The sequence below is a fragment of the Nyctereutes procyonoides genome, unplaced genomic scaffold (assembly GCF_905146905.1).
Source record: "Nyctereutes procyonoides isolate TBG_1078 unplaced genomic scaffold, NYPRO_anot_genome, whole genome shotgun sequence".
Lineage (NCBI taxonomy): Eukaryota > Metazoa > Chordata > Mammalia > Carnivora > Canidae > Nyctereutes > Nyctereutes procyonoides.
In genome coordinates this window covers 44,498,791-44,513,879 of record NW_026575043.1, presented here as the reverse complement: position 1 = coordinate 44,513,879, position 15,089 = coordinate 44,498,791, and the positions used below count along the sequence as shown (strand labels likewise).

General features: G+C 48.9%; 1 protein-coding gene across 1 annotated transcript in view; it reads left to right on the top strand.

Moving 5' to 3' along the window:
• The window catches only part of MYO18B (myosin XVIIIB), a 256,494-nt gene that overhangs the window by 61,790 nt on the left and 179,615 nt on the right, over positions 1-15,089 (top strand). Inside the window, 3 exon segments of the mRNA XM_055323213.1 lie at positions 7,557-7,730; positions 11,008-11,098; positions 13,254-13,446. Coding sequence (XP_055179188.1) covers positions 7,557-7,730; positions 11,008-11,098; positions 13,254-13,446 — 458 coding nt within the window.

The following is a 15,089-nucleotide window of genomic DNA, read 5'->3' as shown; positions in this document are numbered from 1 at the left end:
CTTGCTAAACCAGTGTTTCCTAAACTAGTGTCTCGTGGGACGTTAGACCTACAAGACGCTCCTGAAAGCATTCTGAGGCCGAATTAGTCTAAACAGAGTATCCCCTTCTTGGGGAGTCATTAGATATACTTTAAAGGCTCTGAGAAGTCCTGCAGTCAAGAAACTTGTTTCACCAAGCAATGACCAATTTGATATGATATGATCATTTTTTCCCGGTGACGCTGATGTACATTCCATGGAACGACAACTGTAAGGAGCCCCTTTGGGGAACTGAGCCTCAGCTGTGTAGCCGCTCTGCCCTCTTCCATACCACTCTGCCATGTGGAGAGTTTCTGACTCAGCCTTGCCCTTGGTGGCACATTGGCTGGAGCCAGACCTCACTCACCCCAGATAAGCAAATGGCTTCAGAGGAACAAAGACACAAAGAAATAGCCTGTCAAGACTTGGGTCCCTTTCAGAGAACCTTTCTTTGACCTCAATAATTGAAGGGAAATCCAAACCAAACCAAATCTTGCTAAGTGTGATGAGTCTCTAAGGCCTTCTCTGAGTCTTAGCACCTCACGTGGGTATTGCTGCTGATGCAAGGGTTCAAGGCCAAGACGGTGCCTATGGGAGGTGATCCCAGGAAGTACTGGGAGGCTCTTGAGGAGGGGAAGTAGGGAAGGGAGGCAGCCACGAAGAGTGTGTTATCAAGCCAGCTACCCCTGTGGGCAACTGGGGCTCTATCCCGCCAGAGACCTCTGGGGGGCAGCATAGAACACGTACCCCAGCTATCCCACCCAAAGGGCATCACCTGCCCTCATTGGTTGAGGGCTGAGGATTTTAATTCCTCGGCCCTTCCAGCCTCCCCTTGTATGAGCAAGTGCCATCAGGAGGGAACGCCTCATCAGGACGGGGCACAGGAAGCCCTGGGGTATGGGAAGCTGTGACAGCTCTGCTGCAGGTCTCCCCAGTCCCATGTTGCCATCTGAAGGCTGTCCCCGTTTCCCTTTGATTTGACCTACATACAGCCCATGTGTAGGCTCAAGCTAGATCTAAAGCGGGATATGTGAGGGTACCAGAACTGCCCCTAACCCCTTGTTACTGACCTGGAGGTCGGGGACCTGGACTCAAGTTCTAGGTCAGCCACTTGCAGGCTGTGTGACTTAGGGCAGGGCAGTATTCCTTTTTGCGTTTCAGCAGCTTCTACTACTTAACAACACCCAGACTGCAGACCTTGCAAGGCGATTGGCTTTTCAGCCAAGGTCGCACGACTGTCGTCACCCTCAGTGTAGACACAGGTGGGTGGACTTCCTCCAGGCCATGGTGAGATGCATGGGCCATTTGTCACTAAGAGTAAGAACAGAATTGGCATCTGCAAATAATTTTTTTTTTATAGAGAACAGATTCAAGGGTGGGTGGTACCAATCACACATCCGTTGTATTTATGTAAATCCAACCGTGCATGCAAAGCGAATGCCAGGCTGGTGGTTACAGGTGTCTATCTTTTCCTAAGTCACGGCCCCTAAAGGCAAGCCGCCCATTTCCTTTGGTGCACCGCCTGGGGGAAGGCTTGCTGCGTTGGACTTGGGAAGATAAGCTACAGTCCTATTTGCTACAGGCAATTTGAGATTCTCAAGTGGGGATTTTAAGGGCACTGGAGTTTTTTGCCTTAGACTCTGGCTTGAGATTGATACTCATTACGAGAGAAGACCCCTCTGCACAGCACCCTGCTTAGGATATTGAGTGCTGGAGGCAGGAGACATGAATTCAAATCCTGCCTCTGCCCCCTACCAGCTGTATGGCCTTGGAAGGTCACCCCGAGGTGACCGATTTTCTCATAATTCAAGTGGTGATGTTACCATTTTCCTCACAGGGCCATGGGGACAATTAAATGAGGCAGCAGTGTTCAGTGCTCAGCCCAGGCTGGCACGGGGTAGGTGTAGAGTACATGCTGCTGGCTGCTGTTATGATAGTAAGGTCACCTTTGTAATACTGTCAAACATTTACATTCTGATTTCTTTTTTTTTCCTGGGTGGGTGATACAGAGGAGGAGTGACAGGTGGCTGCCAGGGAGCGTGTCCTACTGCTCAACATCACATGTCCTGTGTGATGCTTGCAAAAGAGGGAGAGGATCCCTATATGTAGTGTGCAGAAGCCAGACTGGTTCTCCCTGCTGGGGTCCTGTTCCCACCAGTGACCAGCAGAATAGCTGGCAGCCAGATGCACAAGCCTGAAATGATCTCTGCATTTAGCTTTGGCATCGTTCTGGGCAATGGCTCCTTGCCTCCTGGTGGGTGGCAGAAAGCTCCTGGATTGAGTGTGTGCTTCTCCTCTGGAGGGGGCTCGAGGCCGGAGGACATCCACACATCCGCCCCACAAAGAGTGCCCTCGAGGAGCCTGGCTCCATCCTGTCTGTTTCCATTTCTGTCTCTCTGCCTCTCTCACTTTTGTTTTGTCTTTTGTTTGATCTTTCCTGTTCAAAAAGGCTGTTTCTAAGGTTCAGATGGCGGGTGCCATGCAGAGAGCAGAACACAGAGATTCTCTCTTCCCCGTCTTGGCCAAGCAGGGAGGGAAAGTGGGCAGGGCTGGCCATCATGGAGAAGCATGCATTCCTTTCTCGATTGCTTCCATCGTTTAATCACCGGCTTTACAAATGTTTATTGAGCACCTCCTGGTGCCAGCTCTGATCTGGATAGAGCAGTGAGCATACAGACTCTATTCAAGCAGACCAGTGGGTGGCTACTGCACAGTCTGAGACCCGCACACGAGGCTGGGAATCCTGCTCCGCCCCTGCTCCCTGCAACACCTTGGACCAGGAGCTAGACCTTGCTGGGTCCGTTCCCCATCTTTGAATGATCTCAGTGCTTTTGATGAGAGTAAAGGAGAAGAGTCAGAGGAGGCACTTAGCACAGTGCCCGGCGCATGCTGCTGCTTGAAGGCTGTCCTTGTTCATTAAGTGATGGCTTTTCAGGAGAGGGAGCCATTGTGTATATGAACCTCGCTTGGACAGGAATCTTCAACCTCGGGGGCATTCCGAGCACAGCTTTGTCCTTGGCTTTGGGGTAGGTTGGTGGGAGGTGCTGAGCCAACACGTGTCCGCCTTTCTGTAGAGTTGGCCCAGATGGGAAGTGCCCGGGTTCGTTATCCATCCCCAAATCCTCTCCTGAAGCTATGGATAGACAGATCTACAGGGAGTCCCTGCAGCAGCTGGGATGGAACAATCCCTGTTGGGTGAGTGGTGCCCTCTTCATTTTCACAGGCAGAGAAAGGACTAGAAAGTTACTGATCGCCTTCTCAGGGCCAGGCACTCTGTTGGGTATCTCCCATGTAAGTGGAAGCATCTCACCCCATCCCTGCAGCCCTATGAAGTGCATGGGGTTTTATGACTATATTACAGATGAAAAAATGGAGGCTTAAAAGGGCTGTGCAGCTTGCCCAAAGACTGGCAGTGGGAAAGGCAGGAAACGGGAAAGGGACTCAGATTCTATCGGTCCAGTGTCTGTGTTCCTGTCCCTGTCTCAGGTGCCAAATTTCTCAGGCCCCATTGAGGAGGCTTTGGCTTCCACCCATGACTGAACAAAGATAGAGGAACCCATGGGTTAGCTCTTGTACACCAGCCAGCTTTCAGGGAACTGGAAGCAAAAATGCATTTTCTGGGGCACCTGGGTGACTCAGTGGTTGAGCGTCTGCCATTGGCTCCGGTCATGATCCTGGAGTCCTGGGATCGAGTCCCACATCAGGCTCCCTGCATGGAGCCTGCTTCTCCCTCTGCCTGTGTCTCTGCCTCTCTCTGTGTGTCTCTCGTGAATAAATAAATAAAATATTTTTAAAAATGCATTATCCCGGTGAAGCTCCCTTGGGTGCTCCCTGGATTTCCCCAGCAGGGTGCTGCTCAGCGATCGAACCGAGAAATATCCCCCTTGTCAGGCGGGATGTGGAGTCAGGTCGAGTGCATTCACTTCTCCTCCTTTCAGAAAGAGCCTTTGCTAATTCCCTTCTTGATTCCTCCCTGGCTCAGCCAGGTACAGAAGGTCACTGCAAGTGGAGTGCGGGGGACTATTTTGGGTTGACAGGGCAGGAGAGGGACAGGACATTGCCCATCTAGAACACTATCTCTTATTTAATTCCCTTTCAACCTCCAACCCAGGAAGAAAGAAGTCTCACTCAGGGCTAACAGTCTTTAAAATCTCTAATACTCGCTAATCTTGCATTTTGACAAAGAGAGCCACCCTACGGTTCCCAGGTAACTAATTAGAATCGAATGATACTTTGGTGCTCGGATTATATTTATCTTTACTTTCCATTTGTGACAAGTGATAATGATGTTGGTTTGCAAACTAGCCCAAGCTCACTGAGGGCAAGGAGAGAGCAAAGAAAGCGGACGGCCACTCCAGATTGGTGGGCAGCAGGTGTAATAAGCCAAGGAGCTTACCTATGAGGTTTGCCTCCGCTGGCCAGCCCTGTACATCTCCGCACCCACCACCAGAACCTTAAAAGTTTATACAGAGTCACATATTCAGTCCAGATGGTCTCAACAACACCGTCCTCACTCAAGGCTACGTCCTTGAAGACAGCTTCCGCTGTGGGAACGTGGGTGGAATGTACACTTCATGGACAGGGGAGGGGGTGGGGAGCCTCCAGTGGCCCGGAGGCCAGCTCGAGGGTGAAGGGGGCGGTTGCGTCCTCTCAATTGACTCCCTCCAACCAACGGGTTCTCATTTAAGATAATGTTGTAACATTTCCTTTCACAATGTGTCTAGTTAAGTGAGAGAGATAAACAAGTCCATTTTAAAGAGAGTCTTATGTGGGGTCACAAGGCTATGGCCGATTTCCTAAAAGTGATATTTGAAGGATTGATTTTGGTGAAATAGTGGTTCTTGTACTTACTGTCCATCTGATTTCTGGTGATGTATCTGAGTCAGTTTTCTCATCTGTAAAATGGGAATGATATGACTGCCTTTGGGACCGTTGTGAAGACTTCACGATGATGATGATGATGATGATGATGATGATGATGATGATAAGTAATTACAGCTAACATGTACTGAGCTTTCTCCTCCTGTCACACCTGGGACTCTGATGCAGGCTTTCTGACTCCAAAAGCCACGAGCTGTGCAAAGGTGACATGTTGAATAAAATAGGGTCAATGAATGGTGACTGCTTTCATCACCACCATCATCACCTTCTTCATCATTTTTGCAAGTGGCAGGACTTTTTATTAACCACGTTACCTCCTTGGTAACTGAGTTAATAACTCAGTGTTATTAACACTGAGATTCAGTGTTATCATCTGTAAAATAGGAATTGTCTCTTGTGATGATCAGGGCTGAGTAACTGGCACAGAGGAGGATGACAGTAAACAGTGGCTAGTGGTGCCGGGATGGTTCAGTTGGTTAAGGGTCTGCCTTCAGCTCAGGTCATGATCTCTGGGGTCGTGGGATCGAGGCCCAAATCAGGCTTCCTGCTCAGTGGGCAGTCTGCTTCTCCCTCTGCCCTTCCCCTCCTGGCTTGTGCTCCCTCTTTCTCTCTCTCTCTCAAATAAGTAAGTTCTTAAAAAAAAAAAGAAGCAGTGGCGATTTGTGGCCCTCAGTGACCTGGGGCCAGAGCTCCTTTTCCTTGGGTAGCATCCAAGTCCCACATTAAGTCTTTGTCTAAATTTCTAATTTTGCCTTAAGCTGGGCTGTTGGTACTTGTGATTTTTATTTCAAAGAAGGAAACACATGTATGGGGAGATAAGCAATGGGAGGAAATTATTTAAGGATGACACTCTTATTTGTTTTAATCAGCCATTAATTTGTTATTTGGATTACAAAGTTACTATGCAAACCCTGTAGAAAATTTAGAAAACACAAAACACCCTTACTCAGCTATGACAGTCAGATATGACTGTTAATATTTGGATGTATTTATTTTTTCTATTTATTTATTTATTTATCTATTTATTTATTTATTTATTTAGCAAGGTCGGGGGCAGAGGGAGAGAGAGAGAATCTTAAGCAGGCTGCACGCCCCACAGGGAGTCAGATGTGGGACTCGGTCTTACGACCCTGAGGTCATAACCAGAGCTGCAATCAAGAGTCTGATGTTCAGCCAACTGAGTCACCAAGGTGACTCTTACTATTTCATTTTATAGCATTTTAGAATAACTTATACAGTTGACATCATACTCTAGTACAGTTTTCTAATTTGATTTTTATTTAATGTAAACATTGTTCATATTGTATAATCTTTGTTGTTGATCTTAAGATTAAAAAAATTTTATTTATTCATGAGGACACACAGAGAGAGACAGAGACATAGGCAGAGGAAGAAGCAGGCTCCCTGCGGGAAGCCCGATGTGGGACTCGATCCTCAGACCCTGGGATCACGACTTGAGCCAGACAGATGTTCAACCACTGAGCCACCCAGACATCGCTGGTGTTGATCTTAAATGGCTTTTTAAAAAATTATTATTTTTTAATTTATTTTTTATTGGTGTTCAATTTGCCAACATATAGAATAACACCCAGTGCTCATCCCATCAAGTGCCCCCCTCAGTGTTCATTACCCAGTCACCCCCACCCCCTGCCCACCTCCCTTTCTACCACCCCTTGTTTGTTTCCCAGAGTTAGGAGTCTCTCATGTTCTGTCTCCCTTTCTGATATTAAATGGCCTTATAATAGTTCATAGAGTGGTTCCTCATTGCGTCTTCAAACTCGTTTGATTCCTCCTCATGCCCCCCCCTATATCCCTGCCACCTGGCCTTCTCAGCATTTCTCTAATACACTATGCTCATTTTTTGCCTCAGGGTCTTTGTAAAGTCTCCTCCTTCTACCTCTAAAGCTCTTCCCCTGGTTCTTTAGGTAGCCAGCTCCTTCTCACTTTTCATAACCCAGTTCAGGTATCACATCCTCAGATAGAGCCCACTTTGACAGCCATGGATCCACAGGGATGCTCTCTGTTTCTCTTGATCTCATCACTTGGTTTTGTTTTCTCCTTAAAGGGGAAAAACTTTATAATTTTATCCTTAATTTATCTTATTCATCTATTTGTTTACTTATTTATTGTCTTACTTTCTCAATAGATTATAAGCACAGGCACCTTGAGGTGAGGGCAGGCACCTTATCTGTCTTGCTCATCATTGATTTCCCAGTGGCTAATGCTATCTGTTGCACAGTAGGAGCTCAATAAGTGTGTTTTGAATAAATGGATGGACGGTGAGATGGTTGAGTCTGTGGCTGAGTGGGTAGTTGAATGGATAGGTAGGTGGGCAGCAGGGGGTAGTGGATGGATATGTAAGTGGATACACGAGAGGACAAATCACACTTTTACTAACAATTCCCCAAGTCTCCATTTAGAGAGTCCACATGATAATTTTAATTGATTTGAAAAAGTGAACAATGCAAATTGCAAGGAAGTAGGATAAGCATGACTCTTGGGAAAGCTGACCCCTGCCCAGGCTGGTTGTTGAGGCTCCCTGCTGAGGGTGGGTGGCCCAGAGGGTGGGAAGTGGTGAGATCCCTGAGGACCATTGGGGCCCACCCACTCCATGCCCAGGACTTCACCACCATACTTCTGCTTTGTCCCTCTTGCAGTGGGCCGGAAGCAGTTCATGAGGTTTGAGTGGGCAAACCATGCAGCTGAGGCCCTGGGCTGTGAATATGAGGAGCTGAACACCGCCACCTTCAAGCACCACTTGCGACAGATCATCGAGCAAGTGACATCTGGGCCGAGCCGGCGGGGTCCAGAGGAAGAGGAGACCAGCTCAGGTGCTACACTGCTGCCTCTCTGGGTGGGCTGGGTTCCTCCCATGGGCCAGCCCCTGTGGACATTCCAACAGGCCTTCACCTACTTACCAGGACCTGTTATATGCGGACCTTCTGGGTGCAAGGGAGGCACCTGTGGGCGAAGTGGACATGGTCCCTACCTTCACAGTGCTATGGCCAAGTAGCTCTGTCCAGGGTCCTGAAGGTTCTACTGAAACCTGGGAGGGTACCCTGTGCTATGGAGAGGGGACACTGTGAGCAGTACCAAGGGGAAAACACTTTTCCACTGGCTGTTATGTTTATTGAGCCATAGGAGTTAGGAGTTATGATCTTTCCCCCCTACCCTGTCAGGGGAAAGGCTGGCCTCCCAGTTTGAAGAATAGAAATAAGTCTGTGATGGCCAGAGGGGCTGGGAGGTAGTAGTTGAGGCTGGAGAGCCAGGTAGTGGTGGTCAGCTCATATAAGACTCTGCAAACTAGGGTTTTTATGCTCAGACCCATGAGAAACCATGCAGAAGCACAGGCAGGAAATGCCATGATTTGACTTGTTCTTCAAATGGCTCAGCCAGAGGGAAGCCTGGGGAATGGGTGGGAGAAGGGAGACCATGAAGGAACCTACACAGGTCACCTAATGAGATGCTGGTGGTTACACAAGGAAGTGGTAGTAGAGCTGGGATGGGCAGGGCATGTTCAAGGTCTGCTTCACACTAGAGATGATAGCATGGGCCTGGGGGGAAGAGAGGGACCAGGGAAGCCTCTAGGATTTCGGCCTAGGTGGGTGGAGGAATAGGGATGCTTTCAACTGATGTAGGGGGAAGCCAGAGGGCTTTGTATGGCACCTGCTGGAGCATGATCCACTGGCTCCTAAATCTGCAGCCGCCACCAACCAGATGCTTTGGCTGCAGGAGGTGAGGGCACAGGGACTGTGAGTCCCTGAGAACTAAGAGTGGTTGTCCCAGAGACTGCAGAGTCTGGCATTAGTGGGTAGCACTGTTTTTGAACTGTGGTTTTGGGGCCCACCTCTCAGAGGCCCCTTAGATCCTCAGAGCTGCTCCACTCCAGGGACTTCAGCTTGATGACTAATGTCACTTGGATGCCACTAACCTTTTGTTTGCTTGTAGGTCCAGGTATGAGCTGGAGTATGCTTACGGTTACTCCTCCTCTTTGAAACACACACCCACACCCCATACTTATACACCCAGCACACATACATCCATGTACACACACATGCACAAACATATACCACACACACACTCACACACACACTCACACCCTGCAGGAAGCACACACACGTGCACAGAAACATGAGCATACGGGCATGCACATTCAGACATTAACACTAATTACCTCTCAGGCCAAGGTATTAAGGGTAGGTGTGAAAAAGACAGGGGAGCAATGGGCTTAGGAGAGATGCTGAGAGGTTGTGGGTTGCCTAGCAACAGCCCAGGTTCGGGGTGGAGCTACCGGAGGGATGGGAAGTGCTTTGGGGCTGCAGGGGGCTGCCTGGAGTGTACAAGCAGAACTGTGTCTCCAGGCACGGTGCAGATGTGAAAATCACGTTTCTGATTCTATGGATTGAAGCAGAATGTAAAGGTTAGGAGTTATGATCTGACCATCCCTTCCTAATTTCTCACTCTGCTTTGTTCAATGCACCTTCATCAAGGCTGGCTATTTTAACAGGTCACACGTGCACTCTTGTGTGTATGTGTGTGTGTGTGTGTGTGTGTGTGTGTGTTCAAACAAAATTGAGACCATGACTACAGTAATAGTTTGCTAAGCATTTTCATTCCTCCTAATGTGACAGGTAGGCGCTTTTCCCTCTCATTCAATATTCGTCTATGCCTGGCTTTAAGCACTCCTTTGTACAGACTACAAATTATCTAACCCATTTGCTATTGTTGGGTATGCAGGTTGTTTAAAAAAAAGCGCTTTTCATCCAATTTAATCAACAATCAGGAGAACATATGTACCCAGAAATCCTTGTTTCTCTGAGTATTTCATTAGGATAAAAGCCCGAGAGTGTAATTATTAAGTCCAAATCTATGAACGTTTTGGCTTCTGACACAGAACTGCCAAATTTCCTTCCAGAAAGAGGGAACGGCAAAAATGTTCTGAGTGCCTACTATGTGGCAGGCGCCGGGCTGCTCAGGGAGGCAGCTCACCGAGAGACTGTCCCCATCTTTGTGGGGCTCCCAGCCTGGTGCGGGGCCAGGGAGGAGGTTGTCAACAACCTAACTGCACAAGCAAGACTACATGAGCTCAGCACTGTAAAAGGGCAGCTTTGTCCTTCTGTGTCTGGCTTGTTTCACATAGCGTGACGTCGTCTGGGTTCATCCACGTTGTAGTGAATGGCTGGATTTTCCCTTTTACGACTGAATGATCTACTTCATGTTCCTACTTATAGGCGGAATCTAAAACAGTCACGCTCTTAAAAGCAGAGAGCAGAGTGATAGTGGTTCCCCAGGGCTGAGGGGACGGGGAAAAAAGGAAGAGAATGACTGAAGGGTAGAGTTTTATTTGCACAAGATGAATAAATCCTAGAGTGCTGATGAGTAAGTAGACAAATTAGATGATCAGCAGGTGAATATGTCCGCTGAGCAGCACAGAGCCTACGGCTGCCATACTGTATTGTATACTGAAAATTCTTTTTCTTTTTCTTTTTTTTATTATTATTTAAATTTAATTTGCCAACATGTAGTATAGCACCCAGGGCTCATCACATCACGATGAAAATTCTTTTTTAGAGGGTAGATCTTACATGAAGTGTTCTTATCACACATGTACACACAAAGAAGGAGGGAGGAAACTCTCTAGAGTTGACAGGCGCAGGGCACTGTTTGTGGTGACGTAACTTACCTTCAAGCTCATCAGGATGGAAACACTAAATAGGTAGGTGTAGCTTTTTGTATGCCAATCATTACTCAGTCAAAAATGAATTAATTAAATCAAAAGAAGCAAGGTAAGAACAGGAACTGGCTTCACGGGGGTGGGGGTGGTCAAGGCAGGCTCTCCTGAGGAGGTGACATTGGGCTGGTCCCCCAGGGATTAGTAGGAGTGCTTGTTGGATCAGAAGTAGGGCCAGGTGACACAGAACTGCATAAGTCCTGATGAGACACTTGAACTTGGTTCTAAGAGCATGGGTATGTGATTTCAGCAGTGGAGGGATGAATATGAGGGAGGGGGTTCTCTAAAGCCAGCAGCCATTGCTGGGGCATGTTGTCCTTGGCCTCACACAAGGGCCTGACCACAGATGTCCACCCTTTCTTCTCTCCCCACTCCAGGGCTCAAGATGACAGGTGTGGAGTGTGTGGAGGGGATGGCCTCGGGCCTCTACCAAGAGCTCTTTGCGGCTGTGATCTCACTCATCAACAGGTAATGGCAGCCTCTTCACAGGTACCCACATAAGCTCAAGCACAGGCACTTTAGCACAGTGAGGTTTTGGGGGGCGTGGCTAGAGAAGAGTGAATTTTTGAGCTGGGTGGTGCTTGGTTTCAATTCTCCCTTGGTCACCCAAGGGAAATCATTTCAGCTCTCTGACCTCCCCTCCAGCTCCTGTGAAATAGCTCTGCCCCCACCTCCGCCAGGGTCATTGCAAGGATTAAGAGATAGTGTGTGTTTAACAGTTCTTCCTAATGGTGATCATAAACTACCGACAATAAAAGCTAATAATTTGGGGGCCCCCGCTAAGTAAAGGCAAGGGCCTGCACTCCGTGTGTTTCATGTCTTGTATCATTTACTATGTGCCCATTTTACAGCTGAGGTAACAGAGGCGCAGAGAAGTGGGGCTGGAAGGCGGGCACAGTGCTGTGCTCCCACCTGACACCTTTAGGTTTCCCTGAATAACTCACCACAACGCTCTCATCCATTTCTTTTTAAAATTCTTTGTTAAGGATGGGGAGCAACCCAGGTATCGTTTTGGAATGGGCCAGGAGCCTACCAGGCTGCAGGGGCCAGGAGCCTGATTTCTATCACTGTAAGGGCTTCTCTCCCCGGTTCTGAGAGCAGGAGGCATCATTAGGCTTCGGTCAGCCTGTTAGTGGGGCGAGGCTGGTGCAGAGCAGCAGAGCAGCAGGGGTTCTCCTATGATGCTGGGACACTGCATCCACTTGCTCTCTGGCTACTGGAGCATTTGCCATCTGAGGCCACAGACGCATCATCTAGAAACCAAGGAGATCGTGCATGCTTGGAGGAAGGAGTGCCAGGGGTAGGGAATGAACAGCTGGCGGGAGAAGCTGCTTCGGCTTGCAGAGGGGGGCTGTTCATCGCATCCTTCAAACCTCCATGATACAGAACCCACTCCCCCACCACCTATGAACCCCTCGTAGGTGCCTGGTTTCTTGAGTGTTAACTGATAATCTTCACGCATGTCTATGTGGTGGTTGATCTTCTTGGCCCCGTTGTATAGATAGAAAGCCTTGGCAGGTAATGCAGAAGAGCTAAGATTCGAACAAGCACCCTGCAAAGGGTAGGGCCAATCGTGATAATAATCATAATTAATAATAATAGCAGGGAACCTTTACTAAGCACGTACCCACCCCCGCCGACCTGGCACTCAGAGCCTGGATGTCTCATGAACTCCAGCCCTCCCAGCAGCCTTCTGGGTGTGTCCGTCATTGACCCTTTTGCAGCTGAGGCCCAGAGAGGTTGGGCAGATCTCCCAAGACACACAGCCCCCTGGCTGCAGAAGGAAGGTTGGAGCCTTTGTGTGACTATTTCCAACATCTCTCAACTCCTGCATGTTGATTCAAATAATCCCTTTTCTGGCCACCCCGACAGATTCATCAAAATGATCATAGGAGGAGCAGACAGATTCATCAAAATGATCGAAGGAGGGCAGCCCTGGTGGCTCAGCGGTTTAGCGCCACCTTCAGCCCAGGGCATGATCCTGGAGACCTGGGATTGAGTCCCACATCAGGCTCCCTGCATGGAGCCTGCTTCTCCCTCTGCATGTGTCTCTGCCTCTCTCTCTGTGTCTTTCATGAATAAATAAATAAAATCTTTAAAAAAATGATCCAAGGAGGAGAGGGCTTGAAAGAATATCTTAAATGGAGGCACCAAATACCAAATGCATGTTGTTTTTCTATTGCAACAAGTCCTTGAGAAAGACAAGGAGGCTCTGGTTCTAGTTTATGGACAATATGTAGTGTGACCTTAAGCAAGGCATTTCTCCACTGTGGGCCTGGTGGAGAAAGAGCCTTTCCTGAAGGCCTGCTATATCCCTGAGAGGCACTTTCCACACTTTGACTCCCGTGATTCAACCTTGAATCTGACCCCTTAGCATCATCCTATTCATCCCTACAATCATTTAACAGCTGGGGACACATTGGCTCAGAGAGCTTAAGTAACTTGCCCAGGTCACACAGCCTGTAAGCAGTGAGCCTCATTTTGGCCCTAGATTGCCAGATCCTCAGGCCCACCCAGCATGCTGCCTCAGTCTCTCCATATCTGTCATGGGGGAGTGGGGGGCGGGGGCCATCTGGGCTCTAGGGTCCCACGTGGTCCTGAGGCCTCTCTCCTCTCCCCCCAGGTCCTTCTCTTCCCACCACCTCTCCATGGCCTCCATCATGGTGGTGGACTCTCCGGGCTTTCAGAACCCGCGGCACCAGTGCAAGGACCGGGCTGCCACCTTCGAGGAGCTGTGCCACAATTACGCTCATGAGCGCTTGCAGCTGCTTTGCCACCAGCGGACCTTTGTCTCCACACTGGAGCGATACCGGCAGGTACGACTTGGCTGCCGTGGAGCCATCGGCAGGGCTCTGGGGAGCGTGTGAGTCAGCCAGGGTTGCGGGAACGGTCCGGTCCTTCGGTAACCCTTGGCTTCCTCCTGTTTGGCCTGCCACTGAAGGAAACCCTGACTCCAGGCCTGGCTCCCCAGACCCCTGCCGCTCCCCTATCTCCATGCACTGCTCCCTACAGTCCGCAAACTCCAGGGAACTTGCCCCCCCCCCCCAGGCTTTGCACCTTCATTGGGGTGACCTGTTCCTCCTCACCCACTTTGCCCGAGCTGGATGCTCCTCATCCAACATGGCTTGCATCTTCCCTGTGGAAAGCCCTTTGTGCTCTGGGGCCAGGGGAACACTCTGGATGGGAGGGTTTGCCCGACCTTGGGTTCCTAGGGTGGCAATACATAACAAAGTCCTCGATGCACTTCCCTCCTAGGAGCCACCCTCCAGACCCTAAGAATGTGAACCAGGAAACTCGCATAGGCACGTTCCTGCCAGCCCTTCTCTTCTTGTTTTTTTTTTTTTTTAAGTTTAAATGGAAATATTACATTTCCACAGAATTTATCCAAATGAACATACTCATGCACGTACCACCCAGGTGAAAAGTGGAACGCTGCCAGCACCCAGGATGGCCCCATCATATCTACTGCTTCTTTCTTCCCTGAAGGGGAAGGACCTCTTTGACTCCAGCAAATGCTAATAGCATGATGTTGGAAATGACCATCTTGCTTATCAATTGGATAATGGTATTCAAATTATGGTCCCTTTTTTTTTACATCTATTTATCTTTTTGGTTGGAGTCTGCACAGCAATGAACATGAAAGCACCAACGTGGATAAATCTGAAACACGTGACACTAAAATGATGAGCCCTGGGGCCTGACCCTCTTACTTATTGGCCATGTGGCTGTAGGAAAGTCACTCACTCTCTCTGATTCTTGATTCTATCACATGTAAAATAGAAATAAAAATATTCCCGTATCAGTTATCAATTGCCACAATAATGCTAGATAATAACGTGCCCCCGAACATAGTGATTTTGAAAATTACCTTTTGTTATTGCTTACAAGTCTCTGGATTGCCTGGGCAGCTCTCTGGTCTTGGCTGAGTAAACTCTGTGTCTGTGGGCAGGTTCAGGGTGGGTAGATGGCTCTGATGGTCCTGGGTGGCTCTCTCCTGTGTCTGGGGGTCAGCTGGCCATGAGCTGATCCAGGCAGGCCTTGGCTGGGATGACTCATCTGTGTGCCAGGAATGTCCTATCCACTAGTAGACTAGCCTAGGCTGTGCTCATGGTGCTGGGCAGGGTTCCAAGAGACAAGCAAGAGTGTGCAGGGCCCCTTGAGCCCTAGGCTTGAAACTGGTGACATCACTTCTGTATTCAGTGGGTCATGGCAAATCCGGAGCTGAGCCCTGACTCAAGGGATGGGGAAATAGGTTCCACTTCTTGATGGGAGAAAATGCAAGAGTGAGATACATAGAAGGGGAAAGAATGTTTTTTTGTGGGTTTTTTTTGTTCTTTTTAGAGAGAGGGAGGGGGAGAATCTCAGGCAGACTCTGTTCTGAGTGCGAAGCCTGGCATGGGGCTCAATCTCACAACCCTGAGATCATGACCTGAGCTGAAACCAAGAGTCAGATGCTTAA